This window comes from Chlamydotis macqueenii, chromosome 2 (assembly GCF_036417535.1).
Source record: "Chlamydotis macqueenii isolate bChlMac1 chromosome 2, bChlMac1.mat, whole genome shotgun sequence".
Taxonomy (NCBI): domain Eukaryota; kingdom Metazoa; phylum Chordata; class Aves; order Otidiformes; family Otididae; genus Chlamydotis; species Chlamydotis macqueenii.
Genome location: NC_141557.1, coordinates 150,483,592 through 150,505,821, shown reverse-complemented (window position 1 = coordinate 150,505,821; position 22,230 = coordinate 150,483,592). Strand labels below are relative to the sequence as shown.

At 42.2% G+C, this 22,230-nt stretch overlaps 1 protein-coding gene across 1 annotated transcript in view; it reads left to right on the top strand.

The window, feature by feature from the left end:
- SNTB1 (syntrophin beta 1) overlaps positions 1-22,230 on the top strand; it is a 115,711-nt gene that overhangs the window by 80,584 nt on the left and 12,897 nt on the right. The window contains exon 4 of the mRNA XM_086741213.1: positions 21,874-22,013. Within this exon, the coding sequence (XP_086597339.1) occupies positions 21,874-22,013 (140 nt within the window). The remainder of the gene's footprint in view (positions 1-21,873; positions 22,014-22,230) is intronic.

The following is a 22,230-nucleotide window of genomic DNA, read 5'->3' as shown; positions in this document are numbered from 1 at the left end:
TTCTTTAATAATTATCAAGGAATGTTTGGAAATACCACCCATCTATATGCCGAGGAAGAAAAGCAAGGCTATTTGGTCCTGGCCTCCTGTTTTGAGTGGTTAGAAAAGGGCCTGATTTGTCATACTGGTAATATACAGCTGGTCATAATCTTAAAATTGGTCTGATCTTTTGGAGATTACACATACCTCAAACTGGGAACTCTTGTGTCCCCTAAATTAGAAATTGTGCTTTTAAATCCCAACTAATTACTTGCTGTAGAGCACTTAGATCCAAATGAAGAGTCCTACTTTTGCCCTGTGTCACTTAACCTTGCAGCTTATTAATTCTGGAACTTATTTGTTTGCTTTGTAAAACACCACAACAGAGCGCTTAATTACATTAACAGTCTTCATTATCTGGGATAACGATCAGCCTGTTCTTAGGAAAGACGTAAACCTGAAATAGCATGAAGAGTAATTTCCTCTCCCGGCTTCAGCGAGGCTCCTCCACAGGCCACTTATCAGCAGTAACACTGTTCTTTTCTTGCTTTAGGTGCCTTCAGTAAATTGATATTATTAAGGAAAACTCGAGCTGAAAACAGCCATTTCATCCACCATACTGTTTTAAAGGCTTTGCCAGTCTTTATCCGTAAAACACGTGCTATCTCTTCCCATGCCAATGAGAGCTGTGCAGATGATAAATCCAAGTCAGACAGAAGTGCTCAGTGCAAGGGGATTGGAAAAAAGAATAGCTGTAAACAGTTTATTAAAAATAATAGGAATATGATGGTAAATGCATGAAGGACCTGAGCTCGAAAGTCTGTATTTCTGCAGTACAGTTTGGTTGTTGTAGTGAAGGAATGCTCCTCTAGCAGATGAGCACAGATAAATAGTAAGTGAGCATGGTTGTGCCTCCAGTAGCCTTCAGGTGTTAAATTATTCTTGCAGAAATTGAGTTGAAGTGTGAACCAGAGCCCCACATGTCCCCTCACCCTTCCCACGAGGGCTGCGGTAGGTCTGGCTGGATCCCAGCGGAGGCAATCGCATCCTGCCCACTCTGCCTCATCTGACCGTCCTAACAACTGACTTAACTTTCCCATAAAATACAGCATATTGCTATCACTGTTCCTCTGAACCCCAGGAACAACCAGAAAGTTCATTTTTAATGTCATCCTGCCATGGAGTTTTATTTAACTTCCCCCTTCCTGCATCAGGAGGAATTGTGAGCCCGGAGATGCAACTCCTGCTCTGGCAGCTGTGCCTGTGTGGGCCAGGGGGGGTCACAGACCACAGGTGGGATCCATGTGGTGGTCCACGGCTCTGCTGCGAGAGGGACCTCTGCAGATGTCCCGCCAACAAACTCAGGGCAGGCTTTGAGAGGGGAAATGATGGGCTGTAGGTTGGAAGGAGGAGAGGATGCTGAAAGGAAACGGGGCGGGAGGAGAGGGGGGTGGTTGCTGCCTCCCCAGGGTGTGGGAGCAGCAGCTCTCAGTTCCTCCAGCGTGGCTGGGTGGTGGCTGTGGGAGTACATCCTGGCATGGTTCTGAGCACCGGCCACTTTGCACGGCATGGTCATGGATGCTTAACTCTTCCTTCTACATAACCCCAACCTGAACTGCTGCTAGGCTGGGCTGGATTTTGCTGGACAAGGAACTTCCTAGATTTTGGTAGATGGGGGGATTTTCTTCCTAGATATTGCCAAATTTTCAGGAAATTGGGCCTCTCCATCTTTTGCATTGGCAGCTGCAGTTGGATCTGTCCACCTCCCCATGCGCACGTGCTGGGTCAGCTCACCTTTTGGGGCTTTGCAAGTTTGAAAGCCCATGTTTGAACATCTTTGCAGTCAAGTTCAGTTAGGAAAAAAAAAGCAGGAAAGATACGGGTATGGTGTGAAGGAAGGCTTTGATCCCCTTCCTTTAGAAGCAGGTGAAAGGCCTCCTTTTTTCTCTCAGCCTCTGACAGTAAATATTGCAAGGCAGACAGTGAAGGAATTGGAGACAGTGATGCTGCTTGGTTTTCAAGTGCAACTTAAATGCAACATGAACCTCTGCTTAATAAAACATATTGTGCATAAGGAAGCAGAGACTTCTACTGAACCCATACCCAGCCCTGCCATCAGTGGGGAGTGGAGGGTGCCCTTCCCAATTATTTTAAGTACTTGAGCACCAAAACAACTGGCCTCCTTTGTGCCCCAGTTTGTTTCTGCCTCCTTCCACTGGTGGAAGTAGTGTGGTGGGGTGGAAAAGGGGAGCACCTGCACTTGCCTGGATGTGGGATGCAGGGTAGGAGAAAGCAAACCAGCACATTAGTTGAGGAAGGTGTGGAACATGTCCTGAGCATTTGGAGATGTTGTGGAACAGTTATCCAGGGTGAGGAGGCTGCTAGTAAGGCAGTGCTTTGGCGCAGACTCAACTGAAACAAAGAGTGAGGCAAATGCAGACAGAGCAATACCAAAGCCCTTGAGCGTCTCCCCGAACAACCTGCACTGACCTGAGCAGCACTGCGGACATTCAGCTTGCCCTCCGGCCCCTAGATCCCACTTCAGTTGTACGGGACAAACAGATTTATTTTTACATCCCTGAGGCTAATACACCCCGATTACACACCGCTGCGACATGACGGGTGCTGAGAAAGACAGTGTTTTGCAAGAGCTATGCCCTTGCACTTTGTTTGCTCATTCGTCTGCATTTTTCTGCTTACTGGCTGCATGTGAGAAGTTTGAAAGGAAAGAGATTGTCTATCTTAGAAAATCATAGATTTTCCAAACATTTAAGTTCCCATCGAGCTTTGTTTTCTGTGTTCAAAGTTACCTTGCTCTCACTTGGTTAAAATCACCTTCAGGGGAATGAAGGGGCCCATCAGGGGCGTGTTGACCTTCAGGCTCTGCCCAGTATGAATTCCTCTCACCCCAGTCATTGGGGTTTGTTTTTTTTTTTTTCCTAGCACAACAATACTCCCATTTCAGCTTTTTGATTAATGGTATGAAAAAATAGATTAGAAAGCAGCAGAATAGGCCATAAAAAAACCCCCTCTTCTCTGTGCCCTGCAGCCCTTCTCCTCCCAGGACTCTCAGCTGATCCCCATGGAGAAAACTCCTGGCAAAAGCAGAACCATTCCTAGTAAAAGTGCCCTAATTTAGAGGAAAACATTTGGGTTTTTTTCCTCCTATCTTTTTGCATAGTGTTGCCCACCCTGCTCGCCCACTCAGCTTTCAATCAGAGGCGCCCACCAGTGCCTTTTGGACAGATGAGCTGGTTAATGTTTGAGGGGTGTTGCGGAAGAGCTGCTGGTACAAGCAGAAGCAATATATGCTTTGTATCCTGTTTTGCCAAACAGCTATTAACAGAGAAAAATAAACCAATTTTCTAAAAATACCTCGAGAAGAAGCTGTGTTCTCTGTTAGAAAGCGGGATTGACCTTTAGAAGAATAGAAGAGTTTAAAAAAAATAGTGGAGAGGGAAAAGTTATATGCATTATAATTTTCAGTGTGGCACAACATTTACTCAATGCGGACTCTACAAATCCAGTCCAATTTGAATCCTCAACCTCTGTTTATGTAATAGGCTCCTAAGGCTATTAACGCCAGCATTTTACCTTATTATCGCATCTTGTAAGAATAAAATTATACCCATAATACCATGACAGCCCTTACAAAAATGTGCCATTAGACAATTATATTGCAACACAGCAGCTCTGGAGACTGCAGGGATGTATTTCTCATGCAGCCTAATTGTAGTATCAATAGCATTTTCAACACCCTTAGTTACTGAGGAGGAAAGCACATGATGATACCGTATGTAAAATAGCATATTTTGAAGTACTGATTTCAGGGCCTGACTGTGGCAAGAGTGCTTGTGTTATGAGTGAAATCCTTGTATGAACTCTACTTGAAACAAATGCACGGTTGAAAAGGTTTCTTATGTCATTCCTGTCCTCCCTCCCACTCTTGAACTTGTGTCTGTTTTATTTTAGTTATTTTAAGATGGGAAATGTTTTGACACTGGAATTTTAACTAAAAGAAATAATAGTACTGATTAAAAAAAAAAATCCTTTTATTCTCTTCCCCCAGATCCTTCAGTTCTGAAGATTTATTTCTGCCTACAGAGTTATCCTCTCTGCTTAACTGGACAGTAATTGATAGTGCACATCAAGATAATTAGTCTAATGAGTCTCCTAAACCCCAAGCCCCACAGCTACCTTGAAGCTCTGCATTGTCTTTACTGTAACTTAAATAAAAGCTTTATGAAAGGACAGAAAAAAAAAATTGATGGTGAGGGAGCCGCCTTGCCCTCTACAAGGGGTTTCCTCTTCTTGTTTTTAATGAGGCCCATATTAGTTGTCATTTGTACCTTCCCTGATGAATAGTTTGGAAGAAAAGCTTTCTCTGTGCACAGCAAAATTTGTGCCAAGTTGCTGACCTTTGCTTTTGGTGAGACCTCATTTGAGTCTCGGTCCCAAGCCCAAACATATTGTTGGATCAATCATGTTGATTTTTGGCTCTGGTAGTAATGCGCAGCTAATGAGTTGTACGGTGTACACATTAACCTCAGACCCGACAGCGCTAATGCCAGGCACGTAGCAAAATCGTGCTGGGGCTGCAGGAAAGACATACAGTGCTGGCATCTTAATAGAAGAAGACAATTAAAAACAGTAGAGCAGTATCACAGGTTCACTGCTTGTGGGATGTAGGATTTAATCAAAGCAGGAAAAACAAACTGTCTTCTGTCTCTTCGGAAGAAAAAAAATCTCAGCACCATAAAGGTGCTTTATGAACTGTGAAATAGAGAGGAAAGCCTGAATGTTTAAACAGTAAGATAATGATTTTACTACCAAAAGGGAATCTACTTTGGGGAACAGCCATTGAATAACATTAGAATTAACCTTGTCAGAGATTACCATTTAATGATTATCATGGCATTGCAAGGAATTTGGGAACAGTGCTGTATTTTTTTATTAGTAGATACCTTATTTTGCAATACTTCAGCAAAGTTCTCCTGTCCTCACAAGTAAAATTCTTAAGACCAGTTGTTGAATTACCAGAAACAGCCAGCATCCCTGATTTAGAAAGCAGCTGTTTCTGATCACGTCCAGAAGTAACACTTCTCTCAAAGGGCCAGATTCTGATCTCATTTTACAATTGTAAACCTAGGGAGAGACAGTATTTTGCTAATCATCCCCATGGAGAGATGAACAAAAATCCCAACATGCACAATATCCTTCTCCTGGCTGTCTTCCTCACTGGAAGGATTAGGAAAAAAAAGGAAGAGTTGCACAATGAGTACATAAGAAAGAAACATTTCTCGTTTTAGTGTAAGCCCTAAACAACGAGCTGCAGGGGACAGAGAAATAGAGACAGAATAAATGTGATTTCTACTGATCTGTAAGGCTGAAGGACCATCACTGCGTCAAACAGAAAATCTAGTGAAATCAACTGGAAAAACCCAAAGTACGTAGAGATGCATGCAGTCTTTGATGTTCACATTAGACTTTGGATGCAAGATAGGAAAAACTACCTGGAAGGGACCGGGTGAGAAGGGAGGTCAGTGGGTAGGAGAATCCAAACCAGGAGCAAAGTTCTCTAGATGTGTAAGAAATTGCCCCATCCTTGCATCATTGCCAGGGGAGTTCCCCATACACGCAGCATTATCAAGGCCTGGAGAGAGCTGGACATGAAAGAAGTGAAGTGGTCTGACACTCCCGTGAGGCACTGGGGGCTCATCCTGTCAGACGTACTATAGGGGTAGAGAAATTGGGTACTGTTGTATCACACCTGACCTCATGGCAGAACCTGTTGGACTGACATCAGATTTTTTCCAGCGCTAGCACAGCTCACAGAAATAATATAATTTCAACAGAGATGTGGTACACCATCTTTAGTTATAACGACACAATAGGATCCATGGAAAACTCTGCAATCCCTTTTAGAGCTCGTCTTGCTGAAGTGTCTTACGGAGTCACATTTTTTTTTCTGGTCTAATAGTGATGTTAACTATTTTTCTCTTCTAACAGCTTAGTCTTTTTTTCAGAAAAGTCAGACAGCAGCAGTGGAGTCACAGGTATAACAAGCAATAGAAGTTAAACTTATTTGAGATAGGGATCAGAAGAGTCAGAAGTTGCTAAAAAATGGTAGCACTTAGATGGCACGCTGTTACAAAGAGTGAGCCATCTTGTCAGAAACTCCAGCAATTTCAGCAAAAGCACACCCATTCTTCCCAACTCCAACTGCAAGACTGTTGAGGACCATCTCAGAGATCTAGATGTATACCTTGGAACAGTTTTTTTTAAGCACAAGAATTTCCACCACCTCCTTTGGAAGGGCGTATCTGCTTGTAGAGTGTGGCTGTTCAATAGTCAGGGTACGAAAAGGGGCTCTGGAGCCAAAGTGGCTGGTTTTTTGGGTGTATATCAGAAGGACACTCTGCGTGGGGGTTTAGACCTGCGACTCCCAATGTAGAGACATTGCTGTTGAGGACAAATGGACTTATCAAAGATATTCTCAGATGTTATTTGGATTCCCGGAGTTTCAGGTGCTAGTACCAGTGATGCTGGGAGGAAGCACCTGGGTTTTAATCACTAGACGCTAACGACTGTTAGCCACAGCGAAGATTCCTGAAACTATATGAACACATCATGTTATTGTTGGGGCTTTTCTTATTTGTACATTTCTGCTGAGCAGATGCTGCTGTGCAAACATTCATTTGTTGATCTTGTGCTGAAAATAGTTGGAGACGTCAGCCAGAGTACGCTGCCGATGTGTAGTATGGATATAGCTGGTTTTGTGTGCTTCATACTGGAGATGTCAGTGATGTTTATGGAAATGGCTCTAAAAAGTTCACTTTGAGGAGCAGCCGGTGATGGAAATAGAGGCTTACCTATTTGTTTATGGAATGAAAAGCTAGTACATAATATTATGAAAAGAAGTGTTTTATGATGTTTTCTCTGGCCTCATCTCATCCCGCAAGGCTTTCTGCAGGACCCCTTCACAGGGGGAATGCATTAAAACTTTAGGTTTAAACACACACGTGTTCATTCCCCTTAAAAAATGCTTATTATTGCTATGTTCTTTGGATCCCTGAGTTATAAGGTTACAGAATACAGTAACGTTCTCTCACCTAAAATTTCAAAACAGAGGTTTATATCTGCATGGAACTGCAGGCAGATGTTAACAAGGCAAAGGCAACTGGAAGAGTTGGAAGAAGCCAGAGGCATTGCAAAGAGGAGCAGTGTGAAGAGGGACTGTGGAGCTGCATGGGGTAGTGTGAGAACCTTTTACGTGACATTTTTGTCTCGAGGCCCCCTGCTTTTGTGGTTTTTTTTGGGAAAGCTGGTTATTGAGGATGAGCCGACTTACTGCTGGGTTCTTGCTTTGTTGTTGCAAGAGTCTGAAATGAGGAAGAGAGCAGCACTGATTCTGGTGGTGATTGTTGTGGTTAATAACATAATATTAATAATTGTGTTACTATCAGAGGGCCTAGGGACTAGGCAAACCTGGAATGCCGTGGCGCAAGATTGCAGCATAAACAGTACCAACAGGAGCAGACTCTGCTCCAAATTCAAACCATCTGAGTAGGCAAGGAGGAGGAAGGAGGAAACACGGAACCACACCTCAGACGTTGTCTCTCTGCTGTGATTTTTGTTCCTGTGGGACGTAAGCCAAATGGATGAGTGCAGAAAGACTAATACAACCTGAGGGAAGGGAAGGCTGGGACAGGACTGGAAGAGACTGGGCAATCAAGCTGAGCTACAGGAGCCTGCAGGAAGGTGACAGTGGAAGGAGCAGCCCACTGATGAGCTGCAGAGACTGTTGGGCACAAACAGGTGTCCAAATTGGTGAGTGGGCTGGAAGATGTTGAAATATCCCCCATTGGCAAGAATAAGACCAGCCTTCTCTGAACCTTTCATAACCCTGTAAGATTAATTCTTCACAGCTGCAAGGAGATCTCAAAGAGAGGAATTTTAGTTTCTCTGTCTTCTTTCACTTCAGATTGGACAGAGGGGCTGTTTGCACTCATCAAAGGTCATGCACATCATCAGTTTCCATTAGCCTGCACGCGTCAAGTAAAACTCAAGTCTCTATCCCCTTCAAATAACTTGAAACAGCTGCTTGGAAATTTGCAAGTACAAGCGGAAGGAATGGGTTGTGGTTACAGGATCGCATTCAAGCAAGTGAACAATTCTGAAAAAAAGGTCACAAGGAGCCAACCACCAACTGATAATGGTTGCGCACCTGTAGCCCTGCATGGACCTGCAAAGGGGTTCGAAGTTTTGGAAACAACAGCATTGCAGGCTGCTCTGCTAAACAATGAAATATAAGAATACAAGTCTCAAAGGTAACACAGATCACAGACTGCTTTTCTACTAGGGAAGCAAATAGCCATCATGTTGTCTTGTGTCAGCCCCAGAGGTTATCTGTTTAGTGCCCAGGATTCAGTAGCAGGTTATGAAGATTATAGAATCATAGAATAGTTAGGGCTGGAAGGGAGCTTTAAAGGTCATCCAGTCCAACCCCTCTGCAAGGAGCAGGGACATCTCCAAGTCGATCAGGTTGCTCAGAGCCTCATCCAACCTGGCCTTGAATGTTTCTGGGGATGGGGCATCTACCAGCTCTCTGTGCAACCTATTCCAGTGTTCCACCACTCTCATTGTAATTTTTTCCTTATGTCCAGTCTGAATCTACCTCCTTTTATTTTAAAACCATTATCCCTCATCCTTTCACAACAGGCCCTGCTGAAGAGTTTCTCCCTGTCTTTCCTATAAGCCCCTTTTAGGTACTGGAAGACCACTATAAGGTCTCCCTGGAGCCTTCTCTTCTCCAGGCTGAACAGCCCTAACAATTATGTACACGTGCGGATAACAGCAAAGAAGGTTTGCTCCAGATCTCCTCCTTCCACTTCTGTCACTCTGCAGTTCTCCCCTGGCATTGCCCATCACTGATTGCCCCTTCCTCTGATTTTAGGTGGGTTATCTGAGCATGCATTCTGTCTGAGGATATACTTTTGAATAAACAGTGCTTTGAAGAGGGTGCTGGTTATATGCATGAAAATGTGGTAATAGCTAGCCTGATTTCCATCTGGCATAATTTAGGAGTAAATCCATTGACGTCAGTAGAATTGAACAGATATAAATATAATTGAAGTCAGGTCTTATGTTTTTAAGGTTAAGCCTAGAAAACACTGTAACTTACTCACCTCCCCTCACTTTCTTTTCCCTTTCAAGCCCTGCTCCAAATATGAATGTCTTAATTGGGATTTATTCTATTTCTGCTCTGTTTAATCAAAGATCTGTCAGTAAAGAATTTTACGAGTTGCAGAGGTGAAGCCGTGCCGGCTCCCTACCTATCTTTAGAAAAATCTCTTTGGCTGCTGGTTCTGAAAAACCTCAGCAGCAGTTGTTCTTTTTTCCCTTGGTCAGTTATGTCAAGCAGCATATCTGTAGCTATGTTTAGTTCTGAGCACAAACATGAGGCAGAAATGGAAGCTTTTTGGCAAGCAAAGATTATGATTTTCAGCTCATTCGCACAGAATGGTGTTAATTAGTAGATTGTTTTCTGACAAATACTTAATTGTGCCTGACTGTTTTCCATATGGCTACGGAAGTAAAAAAGCCAATGAGGACATGGTATTTAAAAATCCAGAAATTTTGGTATGAAACCAGTGGTATGATATCCAATCCTATTTGCTATACTTCTGAAATGGGTTATATGAATATTTGCATATGACAATGTTACTGAAGTACATGATTTCCAGTTTTCTTTTCACAGTTTTATACTGGTGTTACTCAACTGAGTTACTTAAGATTTTTTATACCAGTATATGTAAGATGTTTAGGCCAGTACAAACTAGAACAGATCTCAATGAAAAGACAAATAGTTATCTTCATAGTAGGAATAAAACTAAGAATCATTTGTAAAATTTCCCAGTGACTTCAGTGCAAATACATTTATAATACCAAGGTTAGAATTGGGTGTAGTCACTTGGATAATATTCATATGCATTTGTCCTCTTAGGGTTTTCACTTTCTTGTAGCTGCAGAAGTCGTAGCAGCTCTGTGATGTTCATGTTGCCCTCAGCCAGTTCTTACTGTAAATGGCTGGCACTTGCTCGCTGGGATAATTTATTAGTCCAGAGCAGGAAAGAGTCTCCCATTGATGAAATCAGTTGGTTCGTGAGATCGTGTATCTGTCGTGCCAAAAATAATTTCTCTTTGGATATGTGGTATGTTTATTAAGAGATGTAAAAGTCTAATGCCATTACCAGGAAGTTCTTTATTTTATTAGATTATGTATTTCAGGGATAATTCTTAAATCTGAAACCTCAGTTTCTCATCCTGGCCCCAGGGAGATAACTGTAGCATGCAATCTGTTTATACTAGCTTTGAAAATTAACTTTATTCCTCCTAAGTTTTTTGTCTAAAGGAATGTTCAGTTCTCAGTAAAATTGTCCTATGAGTAGTTAAATGCTGTCATTACTGCAAAGATATGAAAGACTGAGAATTAGAACCAGATAAAGAGCATTAGCTTGCAAAATTGCATAGCTTATAGCATGTAATTTGCTGATATTTGTAGGATTTGGGTCTGTAGATTGATGGCCCTAATTGTGTATCTTTTAGTAATCTAGATGAAATAACATGGCACAGCACTAAATCCATTTGTCCTGTGTGGCTAATTTAAAGCTCAGCGTAGATAACTGCCAAGTAGAAGGTTCTTTATGTTTGCCTTCCTCGTATGGCTCTGCTGAATATTCATAGTTTCTATTAACACATGCCCTTCAATATTTGCTACATTTTTGTCGTAGATGGTAGATTAATTAAAAGAGTCATTGACATAAGCCCCTGGGCTGTGATCTTGTCAGATCTTGTAATATGAGCAGTATCAGGTCTGGGAAAGTGATGCCTCTCAAGAAGTGGCAGCTCACATCCTGATCATAGGTCCAAACTTCATAGCTTGTGTACTTTTACCATAGGTGTATTTCTTCTACTACCATCTTCTGGAATAAAAAGGTTTTATGAAAGCTGAGGTTTCATTTTTATTGTAGGTTTCTACCCACAGAGAAAAGCTTGAAACTATGGAATGTCAGCAAAGCAAAAAGGCTTGATGGATCAGCAAGAATTAAAAATGTCTTTTAAATACCAAGCAAACCTCAGACTGATTTTCAAGGCCCACTTGACATCCCCAAGGGAGCTTTGGCTGGCTAGAGCTGGTGATACTGGTTTCCTATTAAAGCTGCCTTGTCAGTTATTTTTGCAATGTTAGGCATATGTGTGCGTTTCTTCATGTACCAGTAGTGACAACTGTCCAGCAATCACAGGACCAATGACAAACTGCAGTTATCCTCTAACTCTGAACTTTCTCTCCTGCGTTCGTCCCACTTACCCATTTCCTCTGTAGCCATCACTCTCCTGATAGGACTTTGGCAGGGTTAGACTAATGACCATCTTAAAAAGATATTTAGCTAAAAAACCAAATTTGAGTCTTCTGTTAGTCTCCCAAGCATGTAATGATACTTGACGTCATGGTATCCCCAAGACCACAGTGCCACAAGCTCCAGCATGGGCAACAATTTCCTAATGGTTATCTTTCAAGTCATCTCCAGCCCTCTTTCTATGAATCTAAGCATTCACATTTCTGAACCAGTGACTGGCTTAAGCCTTCTTGGAAGGCAGAAAAAGGATATTCTCCACTTTTCAGTGGGGCAGGTGGCACTTTTTGATTAGATCTTATTTGTCTTCTTTACCTGTTCCTTAGGAAACTAACAAATTCCCAATCAAACAGAGCTCTCTGAAAGGGCTAAGGTGTTAAAATTCAACTTTTGTCCTGCTTAAGGAGTGAAAGAAAATGAATTGGATATTAAATGGAATAAGTGTTCATTTCCTGCCCTTACTGGCACCCTGGGATCCACCAATACTGAGATCCACTGTGAAAACCTACTGGGTGGTCTTCCAGCTCTCCATACTGATTGCCAAGGTGTAGCAAATTGAAAACCTGTTTGGTGGGCAGAGGTCTCTTGGAGCTCAGCTGGGTTTCTGGGGGGAAAAAAAGCCATAGTCCTGCCCATCAGAAAATTTTGAATTTAATAAACAAATTGTAATGAAAATTACATGTTTAAGTTCCTTTTTTTTTTCCCAGCAAGAAAGCAGGAATATTCCTTGAGCATCTTAGATGGCTTGTGGAGACCTGTCAACGTGCTGGCAAGATACAGACTTTCTGTTTCTATCTGTTTAAAAAAATATATGGTCTCAAATAATTGAACGGCTTTGAAAATGACAACCAGGTAAATAAAAGACAACTATAGGAACTTCTTGTGATAGATCTTTACTTAGGCATCTAAATAAGTAGATTTGGATTCCAAATTGTAACTAATTTTCACCAAACTTTTCAGAAACCTGTGGGTGCTCTGCATGTTTTCAAAATTAAGCCAAAGTGTTATGGATTCTACTTGAATTTTTGCTTTTTCAATAAGGCTGCCAAATATTTCTCAGCATGTTCAAAATTCTAGTTGATGAAGCATAACATAGATTTTGTCAGTGTTTTTTGAAGATAATACATTTTTGTGCCAGGCGTGTAGTGAATTCGCTCATTTGCTTGAGGTCATTAGTTGCATTGCAGTCCATCAGTATCACTGAATATTGATCAATGACACAATAGACTGAAATGACACAGTATTCTGGACTGTCCTTCAGACAACATAATAGCAATGACAAAGAAACATCTTGTACTCTCTCTGTTGCTCCCCTACTATTTTTCCTTCCAGCCCTTGTGATTTATAATGACCCTTGAGTAAACCAGTCAAATCTGTCAGTCTGGAAAAGGTACCCGTCGTGATGGGCCATCATTTCTTAGACTGAATATTTGGAAAGACAGTGTGATAGAGAAAGGCAAGGAACATCTTCTGGGACAGATTTCAGTCACTGTAGTTTTAATGTAGACATTGATGATTACCTGTCCTTCACCAAACAGACACGGTAATAATTTCAAATGGCATTTTACATGTTTGAGCCATCATTAGAAACTGCAAGCTGCTTTCAAATCAAAACTCCTCCTCCAGCATTCACGTTTGATTGGGTGCTGTTGACAAGTGTTCTTGAGCTGATGATTACAAATCTATGCACTTTTACTGAACTGAAAGATGAGATGTGTGTATCTTTTGAGGTAATGGGTATTATTACTCATTTATCCTCATCTGGTACCCACTTGATCAGCTGAAGTCAGATTCAATTGTAAATTATAGACTCTTTAGAGACAGTGAGCTGAAACTATGGTGCCTTTACATTGATTCTGCTTCTGTACAATTACTATTATACTTCACTGATTATGATGAACTCTCTCATAAAATGCTCCACCTTAGCTTGAACAGAAAACTCTGCTCACAGCAAAACTCTGGCATATAGCAACCTGCAGGGCATAGCAGAGAAGAGTGGTTGCTCCTGGTATCCTGGAGCATACCTGGGGAAACTGGTTTTCCCTACCACCGAGTAACAGTATTGTGCAAAGTGGCTCCTTGAACTGAAGATGAAGATACAAGAGCATGCCATGGTCCTTCTTAGTGTTTCCTAGGGCAAGCTTGGCTTAGCGTAAGAAGGGAGCTGCTCCGTTTTAAAGGGAAGTTCAGTATTTTTCCCTCAGTACTAGGATTATTGTGCTTTGAGGTCCAGTGTTTATTTTGGAGGCAGCACAGCTGCTTGTCTCTTCCAGAACCAAGCTGTGTCTTAGAAGTACCATTCATCCCACATTATAATTCTGTGATTTTTACTTAAATATTTCTTAAGCTTCAGGCTTCTGGTATCAGCAATCTTTCTGTGATACGTTCATGAGATCTGTTTCAGAAAGCAAGTTTACAGGCACCCTCGCTTGCAGCCTGAAGAGCCCAGACATCCCATAGATAAGCCACACATACTCAAAATGTGTGAACATGCAAGAGATGCAAAGATGTCTGCTAATCGCATCTTTGCTTTTATCCTGAATGTGTGGTGTGAGTGTGCTGAAAGAGGGAGATTGCTGTGATTGCCTCCAGTTTTGCACAGGTTTTTGCTTTTGTATAGCAGCTTTGTGCTCACCTCCACTCTTCAGGCTTTCCGTTCATTTGTTCAATCAGTATAAATTATTAGAAAAGCCCGAGATTAATGGTCTTTCCTTCCCTTTTTTTCCTCCTTCCCCTGTGCCTCTTTTATAAGCGATACTTAAAATGTGACCCCTTCCAGCACAGGTTTGTTCACAGTCAAACTGGCTTTGAACGTCAGCTGAAGTGTAGCTGGCCTGTCCACTATCTCTTGATCAGCCTCAGTCACCAGTGCCAGCTGGTCTGCTCGGACCTTCCCATGTGTCTGACCTGCCTTCTGTCCCTGTCCTTGCGACTTACCGGTTGGCCAGGTCTTCCTCGCCGCAGCCCTTGAGTGATGAAATGTCCTCTTCCCTTCCCTGCTCTCCCTTGGCAATTTCTGAGAAGCAATAAAAAGAAAAAAAAAATACATAGCAAAGTGCAGGTTTTTCTACAGAAATCATTTAGCTCAACACTTTATCTTTTTAGCAGTGGACCTTTGCTGTTTGCAAAGCCTTGCTGTCATAAATTACCACTACTTAATTTCAGACAGTGCTCTCATGGTCTGAAGAAGCTGCTGTAGAAGAAAATGTGTTCTACTCAGAAAGCATCAGAATACTTCATAAAACACAGTAGAGTTCTTTTCACCTTCTCTAAGATGAAAAGTGATCGGTGTCTTTAACAAATGGTGTGGGGCGTTTACCATCCCCTTTGCTCTCTGCCTGTTTGCAGAAATACTCCTGACGTTATCAGAAAGTTAGTGTCCTGTCTCACTGCAAAAGATCTCTTACTTATGGACCTTTAAATCTCAACTTCATGCATGGAAAAATGATCCTGGGTCATGGTGGAAGTTTCTAAAATAGATTAATTACCACTTTTTTCCTTTTTGAGTCCCCTGGATTTCCAGTTTCTGTGGAGCCATGAATCAGCAGAAGAAAGAGAACATCCAGTTGAGAAATATATTTTTACTTAAGGTGTGTTTTACAGTGAATTAAGGTTATGGGATGCTGGGTTTTCCACTCCCTTACATTCCTTATCATTACATTCCTGCAAGGAATCTACTGCAAAGGAAATCCAGAGTGTTAAACTCTGCCAAGTCAGAAGGATCAAGAATACACGTTTTATACAGCTCTGAAGGATTTAAGGTACAAGGTAACTACAAATCATCCTGCAAACCCTTAAGCTGCAATAACCATTTTGTATGACTGCTGCATTCCTATTGATGCAACATTCATACAACACATATGCATGAAAAACTGCTTATGTATGGAATAATTGTATGGCCAACTTTGACTCAGGGGCAACCTAAGCTATGACTTTCTGATCCAAATTTGGACTTCTTATTTCATTTTTTCCTGTGTTTCATAGACTCACAGAATAATATAGGTTGGAAGGGAGTTCTTGTGGTTCTACTCTAAGCAGAGCCAACTAAACCAGCTTGCTTAGGGCCTTGCCCAGTCATGTTGTGAGTATCTCCCTGCATGGACATTTCACTGTCTGTTCCAGTGTTTGGCTACCATGACATAGTGAAAAAGTTTCTCTGAGTATCAAATCAGAATTTCTCTTGTTTCAACTTGTGGGTATTGAATCCCATCCTTTCACTGTGCACCTCCGAGAAGACCTGGGCTCCATCTTCTCTGTAGCGTGGAAGACATGCAGCCCTCCAGGCTTGTTTCCCAAGGACCTAGTCCAAAACCTAAAGAGTCATCAGAAAAACTGCGGTTGACTTCACCGAGCTCTGGAGCAAACCTCCATTACAAGACTGGGATCAGACATTCTTGTTTGGCTGTAGGAAAGGTCTCCGTCCACCTGCTGTTTTTGCATGGATCAGTACATCAGAGGTGCTTCTTTTGACATTTAGAGGTATTTGGGTATGAGGCAGAGCTGTTTGAAAATCCTCTTAGTCCAGAGAGTCAGGACGTTGGCCTGAACATATTGTCTTGCAGATGTGGTCGACTGTATTACTTCTGACAAACACTGGCTTGTATTTTATCATTTTAAAGGATATTTAAAAGGAGTTCAGACTTGGACAGATCTGTCTTGAGAATGGGTGTCCTGTCCATTCTCAGCTGTGCCTGTAACTGTAGCTCCCTATGTTCCTCCAAGCTCCACTCAGGAGAGCATGAGGGGTGGATCAGCATGGTCCCAGCTGTGGTTCCCACCTGACCTGCTGGGCTCTGGCTGCTCGAACAGTGGTGGCACCACAGCCCAGCCTGGGCATTGCTCCCTCGCTGCTCACAGGAGGCAATACTGTGACCTTTGGGGGATTTTTGTGTCTGCACTGACTGTAATCCAGATCTGATAATGGCACAAGCCACCTTTGAGCTGTCACTGAGGTCAAAGAGTGAGAACAAAACCAGACATACTCTCGTTAACTTTTTTTTTTTCCTAAACAACGTGCACATTATTTCCTGTTTAAAACTACAAAGTTTAGCAGCAAAACACGTCTCATCCGCGTGTGGCGTGGGAGGTGTTGAGATCCCCTGCCTATGGCTGTCACTTACACCCACTCCTGCGTTGCAAATTGCATCCCATCAGCTGAGCTCACAGAAATACCGGTGTTGTTGCATGTGCTGGGGTTTGCGTGGTGTATTTCTGCATCACTGCTGTTCATCTTACAAAAATCCTTTTCAGTCCCAGCTGTTATTTCAGGAACTGACAAGTAGGTTTCTGTAAATGAATCAAAATTATTCTGAACATGGACGCAGCCCTACGTCAAAAGACGATGAAAAGGCAAGGAATGCGTAGCAGAACATATCCCTGCCTGCGTGGAAGCTGGCTCTTGTCAGCATGGAGAGACTTTATGTGAGGGAGGAGAGAAAATAGCAAGGAAAAAGTTTTCGAGAGTTCTTTCTTGGTTGTTCCTCCTGTGCTCTGTGTGAGGGGATAGTGTAGCTCTGGGATTTGGGAAGGGGTGATGGAAAAGAGGGTTAAACCACGTCCTATAAGCGTGAACTTGCTGCCTTTCCGGCAGTTCTCTCAAAGGCCACATTTTGGATACTTGCTGCAGTGGAGTCTGCTGGCAATATATAATTTGTTTACTAAACAAGGAATGTAATTGAAATGTCCCTTTTGAGTTAATGAAAATATAAAACAGCTTTCCAGAGTACACCAAGGCCTCTAATTTAATTATCTGTCAGCCTCATAGACTAAAAGTGTTCTTTCATCCCTTCCTGGCAGCCTGCAGTAGATGAATAACTGAAATTCAAAGAAAAACCTTACGTAAAGGAGACCTGGCAGATGAAAGAGCAGAGGGCCAAACTGTTTGTAAAAGCATTTCTCTCCACTGAGATGCCCGTTGTCTTTACGGCAACTAATTACATGTGAAAACTATTGAAGATTTGGAAGCTGTGATACCCATTTAAAGGGGCCAGGGGGTCCCCATCTCCTGCAGGAAAAACAAGCTGGCTCCTCTTTGAAATACTGTTTGCTGTGTATCAAAGGAGTTACTCTTTAAGGGCGTGCAAGCAGTGGCTTTAAGCACATGAGCAGTTGCCAGAAAACCAGCAGGAGCAGTGGTGTGGGTGTTGTAGAACTTGCTACCTCGTTATTTGTAGAATCAGTCCTTCAGACCGCAGATCCGGCCCTAAAGCAAAGCCCAGGGTGATGCTGCCCCACTGCTGCAAAGGCAGCGAGAGCTCAGGTGCGTCCTCAGTGCAGTGGGGTCTGGTGTGTCCTAACACTGCCTGTGCCATCTGCTTTCTGCATTGAAGTACTTTTGCTCTTGTGTCAGCCACAGGCTGATGGACAAGTCTCCACGTAGCTGCTGAAAGTCTGATGGACTAGTCTCTATGTAGCAGTCGTTCTTGCGCACTTTTTGTCTGCCTTCACACTTACATCTGTGCCTGCTGTGTGTATTACAAAAGCTCTTGCCACCTCAGCAGAGACCATGGTGTCCATACAGAAACAGAGAGCATTTAGACTGGCTTGGCAGAGGAAGCCTGTGGCTGAGCGAGACGTGAATGTGGATCTCCTCTGGTGTCATCCCAGGCCCAACCATCGTGTTGTTTCACACACAAAATAGGTTTTGTCCCTGCCTTACATTAAATATTTTCTAAGTTTAGAAAGGTAAACCAGAGAGGTACATACGGGAAAAAGTAGGGTTTGTACTTCATGAGCTGAGTATCTGAAGACCAAAGAGGTTCGTGGTAGCAAAAAGGATGCGTCACTGCACTTGGTTTTTTTTTGTTAGACTATGTTCTCCCTTTTCAGATTTGTACTTGAAGACTTTGATCTAGAGCCACAGTGTGTCTAGGAAAGAGAAAAAAAAAACAAAAACAAACAAGTTTGCTTCTGGTATAAGCATTTACGGCTTCATTGACTTGAAGTGGAATTTCGCCTGGGAATATAAGCAGTGACCTCAGCTGAGATGAGCAGAGCTTGGAGAGGAGGCACTGGTACCTGTTGCGTAGAGTTCCCTGAACAGTGCGTAGAACACCAGCACAAACCGAGCTGATTCATGTTATTGTGGTGGCAGGTTTGGGGAGTACTGATTTTTCTTTTCTATACTTCATCTATGTTTGATGTAACATGTTTTACTTTGAGAAAAGGTTGAGTTTGAAAAGTTTTTTAGAGTGCTTGGTGTCCTTATTTGTCTGCAACACAGATCAATGCACTTTGAATTGCATGTGGGCAAGTGGGAACTGGAGTGAAGAAACTGTAGTGCAAGTGCCAGAATTCTGCAGAACTCTGGCTAAGAAGCTGCTCCTAACCATTGTCTAAAATAATACCTCTAAAACCTATCTCAAGTGATGCTTAAATTTACTCTTACAGAAGTATTTCATGTTATCTTTATGGTATGTCAGATTTTAAGACCTTTAAAACTTGAACAAATCCTTCACTTAGCTGCCCGTAAGCACCGTGGTTTTTTGCTTTTATTTTGTAATTTGCTATTATACTCATGCTTGCTATGACACTTACTTGATCTAGATTAATTTCCTGCACTGATTTGTCCTGAATGTGCCCTGTAGGCTAGTGGTGTATTTGCAGCCTCTCTTCTTCCTTTGTAAAATTCGCTATTACCATCTACGGGACAGCGTGTTCTCTTTGACACCTTCCAGAAGTGCCAACTGCCTGTTGAACGGCGCGGCATCAGCTGTTAAAGCCTGATCCAAACCCCAGTGAAATCAGGGAACAGTAATGCAATTCAAGGTTTTTAAGGAAAGGCAATATCTTTTATTAGATCAGCTGTTACAGTTGGAAAAAAAACAGACAAGCTTTCAGGCACACAAATCCTTCTTCAGGTCTGAAATAGCAGCAGTATTGCTTACACCAGCATTCCTTAGCAGTGAGACAGCTACAGTCCCGGCAAGGATTTAAAAATGTGTTTAAAAGTGTGTGTATTGCATGGCCCTTCTTACAGGGGAGGGCTTCCCAGGAGGGCTCAGGCAAACATTGTTCTCCTTTCTCCCCTTCCCAGTATACACCCTACAAAGAGGGAATACATCCTACAAGGCGAGGCAGTATCAGCTCACTTATACTTGAAAAAAAGCCTTCAATACCTTGTGACCAAGGCACATCTCCCCAATCACCCTGCTATTGGGAACGACTGGGGCAGAGCTGTGGGCTTCACTGTGCAAGTGGTAACTGCGGGATCCACACTGGAAATTCTGGCTCCTGATATTTACATCTGCCCAGCAAATAGTTGTGAGACCAACTGGCAAAATGAATTTTATTTCCTTTCTTGTGGTTGCTTTACAGGGAACAGTGTTTCCCAAACTTTCTGGAGTCACAGTTGACTGAGCAGCCACCTAATAGCAAAGCTTGTGATTGAAAGTGCTACACGGGCAGGACGGTTCTGCAAAAAAAGCTGCAAGCGTCTTCCTATAGTCTTTGGATTGCTTGTGGTCACAGAACAGAAAAATAAGAAATAACCACTCAGTACGCTGCCTGCTTACACGTCCCGATTTTGGATCTGAACACACTGCTTTTTCATCCTATGGGAGACTTCATGTTTATCTCCCTTTTACTTTTCTGGGAATATTCACAAGTATGTACTAAAATCTTTTAATTAAAGAACACAGGCAGTTGTTCAAAAATTAAATGTTAACATTAACTGTAACATTTATTTCTGTGTTCCCATGCTAGGAACTAGGGTGTTAGCTGTAGTTAATAACTGTGGTATTAAGAAGCTGAGGATGCTTTTTATTCATGTGACTATTTCTGTGGTATATGGATTGTGAGAACTCTGGATTTTGCATTCTTTCTGGAGTGTATTAATAGGTTTGCTAATTAGGTGGCTTCTCTATCCAGCCCTGTTTGAAAATGAAAGGTTGCATTTCAAGAAACTGTCACCACAAGAAAACTGTAGATAGGTATTGATGCTTCTGAAGAAATTAAAAGGATGAACTGTTTATGACTTTAATTTGATTAACACACGGATGTGAACTACCAACGACCAAGTAATGCTGTAAACAGGAATATGATTATTGGAAAAGCTTAATTCAGAAGGAAAAATGCCTCTTAAAATTATACAAGCCAAAAATCTCAGTTTAAGATGTACTTTGGGCATTGGTGTTCTGGTGCAAAGCTATCTTAGAGCTGTCTTCAAAGTCCTTAAAAGTTTAGAAATTTGTGGGACTCTGTCTTCATATAAAATACAAGTGTTTCAAATGTGGTTTTCAGTCTGATCCATCACTTAAGGCACATCATACTTAAGGATCTGAATCACCATTCCTGGCTGTGCCACTCCCAGCCTGGCCAACCTTTGATTGATCCCTTTTAGATGTTTCTCCACCATAAAACAGCATAGGCAACTGCTTCTTTGTCCCGGAAAAGGTTTTAATAGAGGAGGAGTCATGTAGACAACCAGATTCTCTGGTGAATCTCAGAATTTGTTCTATTTCCTTTAGTACCCAGCTGAGATGTTTAGGTTTGAAAGCATGGCTGTGAGTGTTACTGCATGACACATAACATAGAAGTTTCTTTTTCTTTATGTGCACCAAAAGGAAAATGATTAATTTGTCTGTGAAAGACAAGAGCTTCATTCTTACGTGAAACTAAGATCCTTTCATATTCCCATCTATTTTAAGACACTTCTATGCTGCCAGAGTAGAATAAGTAAAATCCAGGATCCATACTTGATCCCAGTAATGGTAATTGTGTAGCCAAGTGGACTACCACATGTCTAAACTGCAAAATATAATTCCACATCTGGATTCTGCAGCCAGTAAAGGGCTCTGATGTCTCAGTCTTTAGACATCTTCTACAGATGGGTTTGAAATGTGGATGCAGATCCATCACTGATCTGTGCTTCAGATCAACCCCATGTTTAGGTTGGATCTCTTTATGAATTGGCACTTGTAAAACTGGAAGAAGGAAGGCATGAAGGAAGGAGAAGCAATGAAAACATGAACTGCTGAGGAAAGAAGCATCTGCTCCCAAACCACTATTTTTTACTACCTGACACTCTTCTTTAGTAGTGATGACATTGCAACTTTTTTCACTCATGAAAACAGAAATGGCAGCAGCAGTGTCCAGCCTTAGGTTAATGTGCCAACTACACGTGAATGGTGCACATTATAAATGTACATTTCAGGTCCTTTATGCATACCACAGCTAAACAGCAACCAGCTCTGTCTCAGTGTTCTCCCACTACTGCATTTGTGGAGTAGCCTGTGTTAAGGCAAGGCTGCAAGGAGGGCTGGAAATGGCAGCGCTAAAGAGAGCAGCAGATGTCATCTCACTTTACTCCATTTCTGCTGCAGCTGGTTATAAATTCAGAGAAACCCAAAAGAAAACCAAAAAGAAGTAAAACTCTCTTTTGTTCGTTATCTTGCCTAGGACTCGATGTTCATACCGTCAGGCTTTCCACACCAGTAGCTTTGTCTTGTTATTTCACTGAGACTTTGCTCTTTTTCAGGTGCCAGGAGACAACGAGAAGCACTGGAAGCCAGTGTTAGTGGTCTTGACGGAGAAAGACCTCTTAATATATGAGAGCATGCCGCGGATGAAGGAAGCTTGGTTCAGCCCTCTGCATACATACCCCCTGCTAGCCACCAGGTACCTGTGCTTTTTTAGTAGAACTGCTTCAGGAGTGGTGGGAACGGCTGAGTCGATTGAGAGCAGGTATAGCTGGTGTATAGCTATATATCACACTTGAAATGTTGTGGTGTGAGAAGCAGATTCTTCTTCACTAGGCCAATGTGCTCATCTTAACTCCTCACTTCTCCTCCGTTTAAAGTTCCAGCTGAGGCTGATGGCCAGAAGGATTATGGTC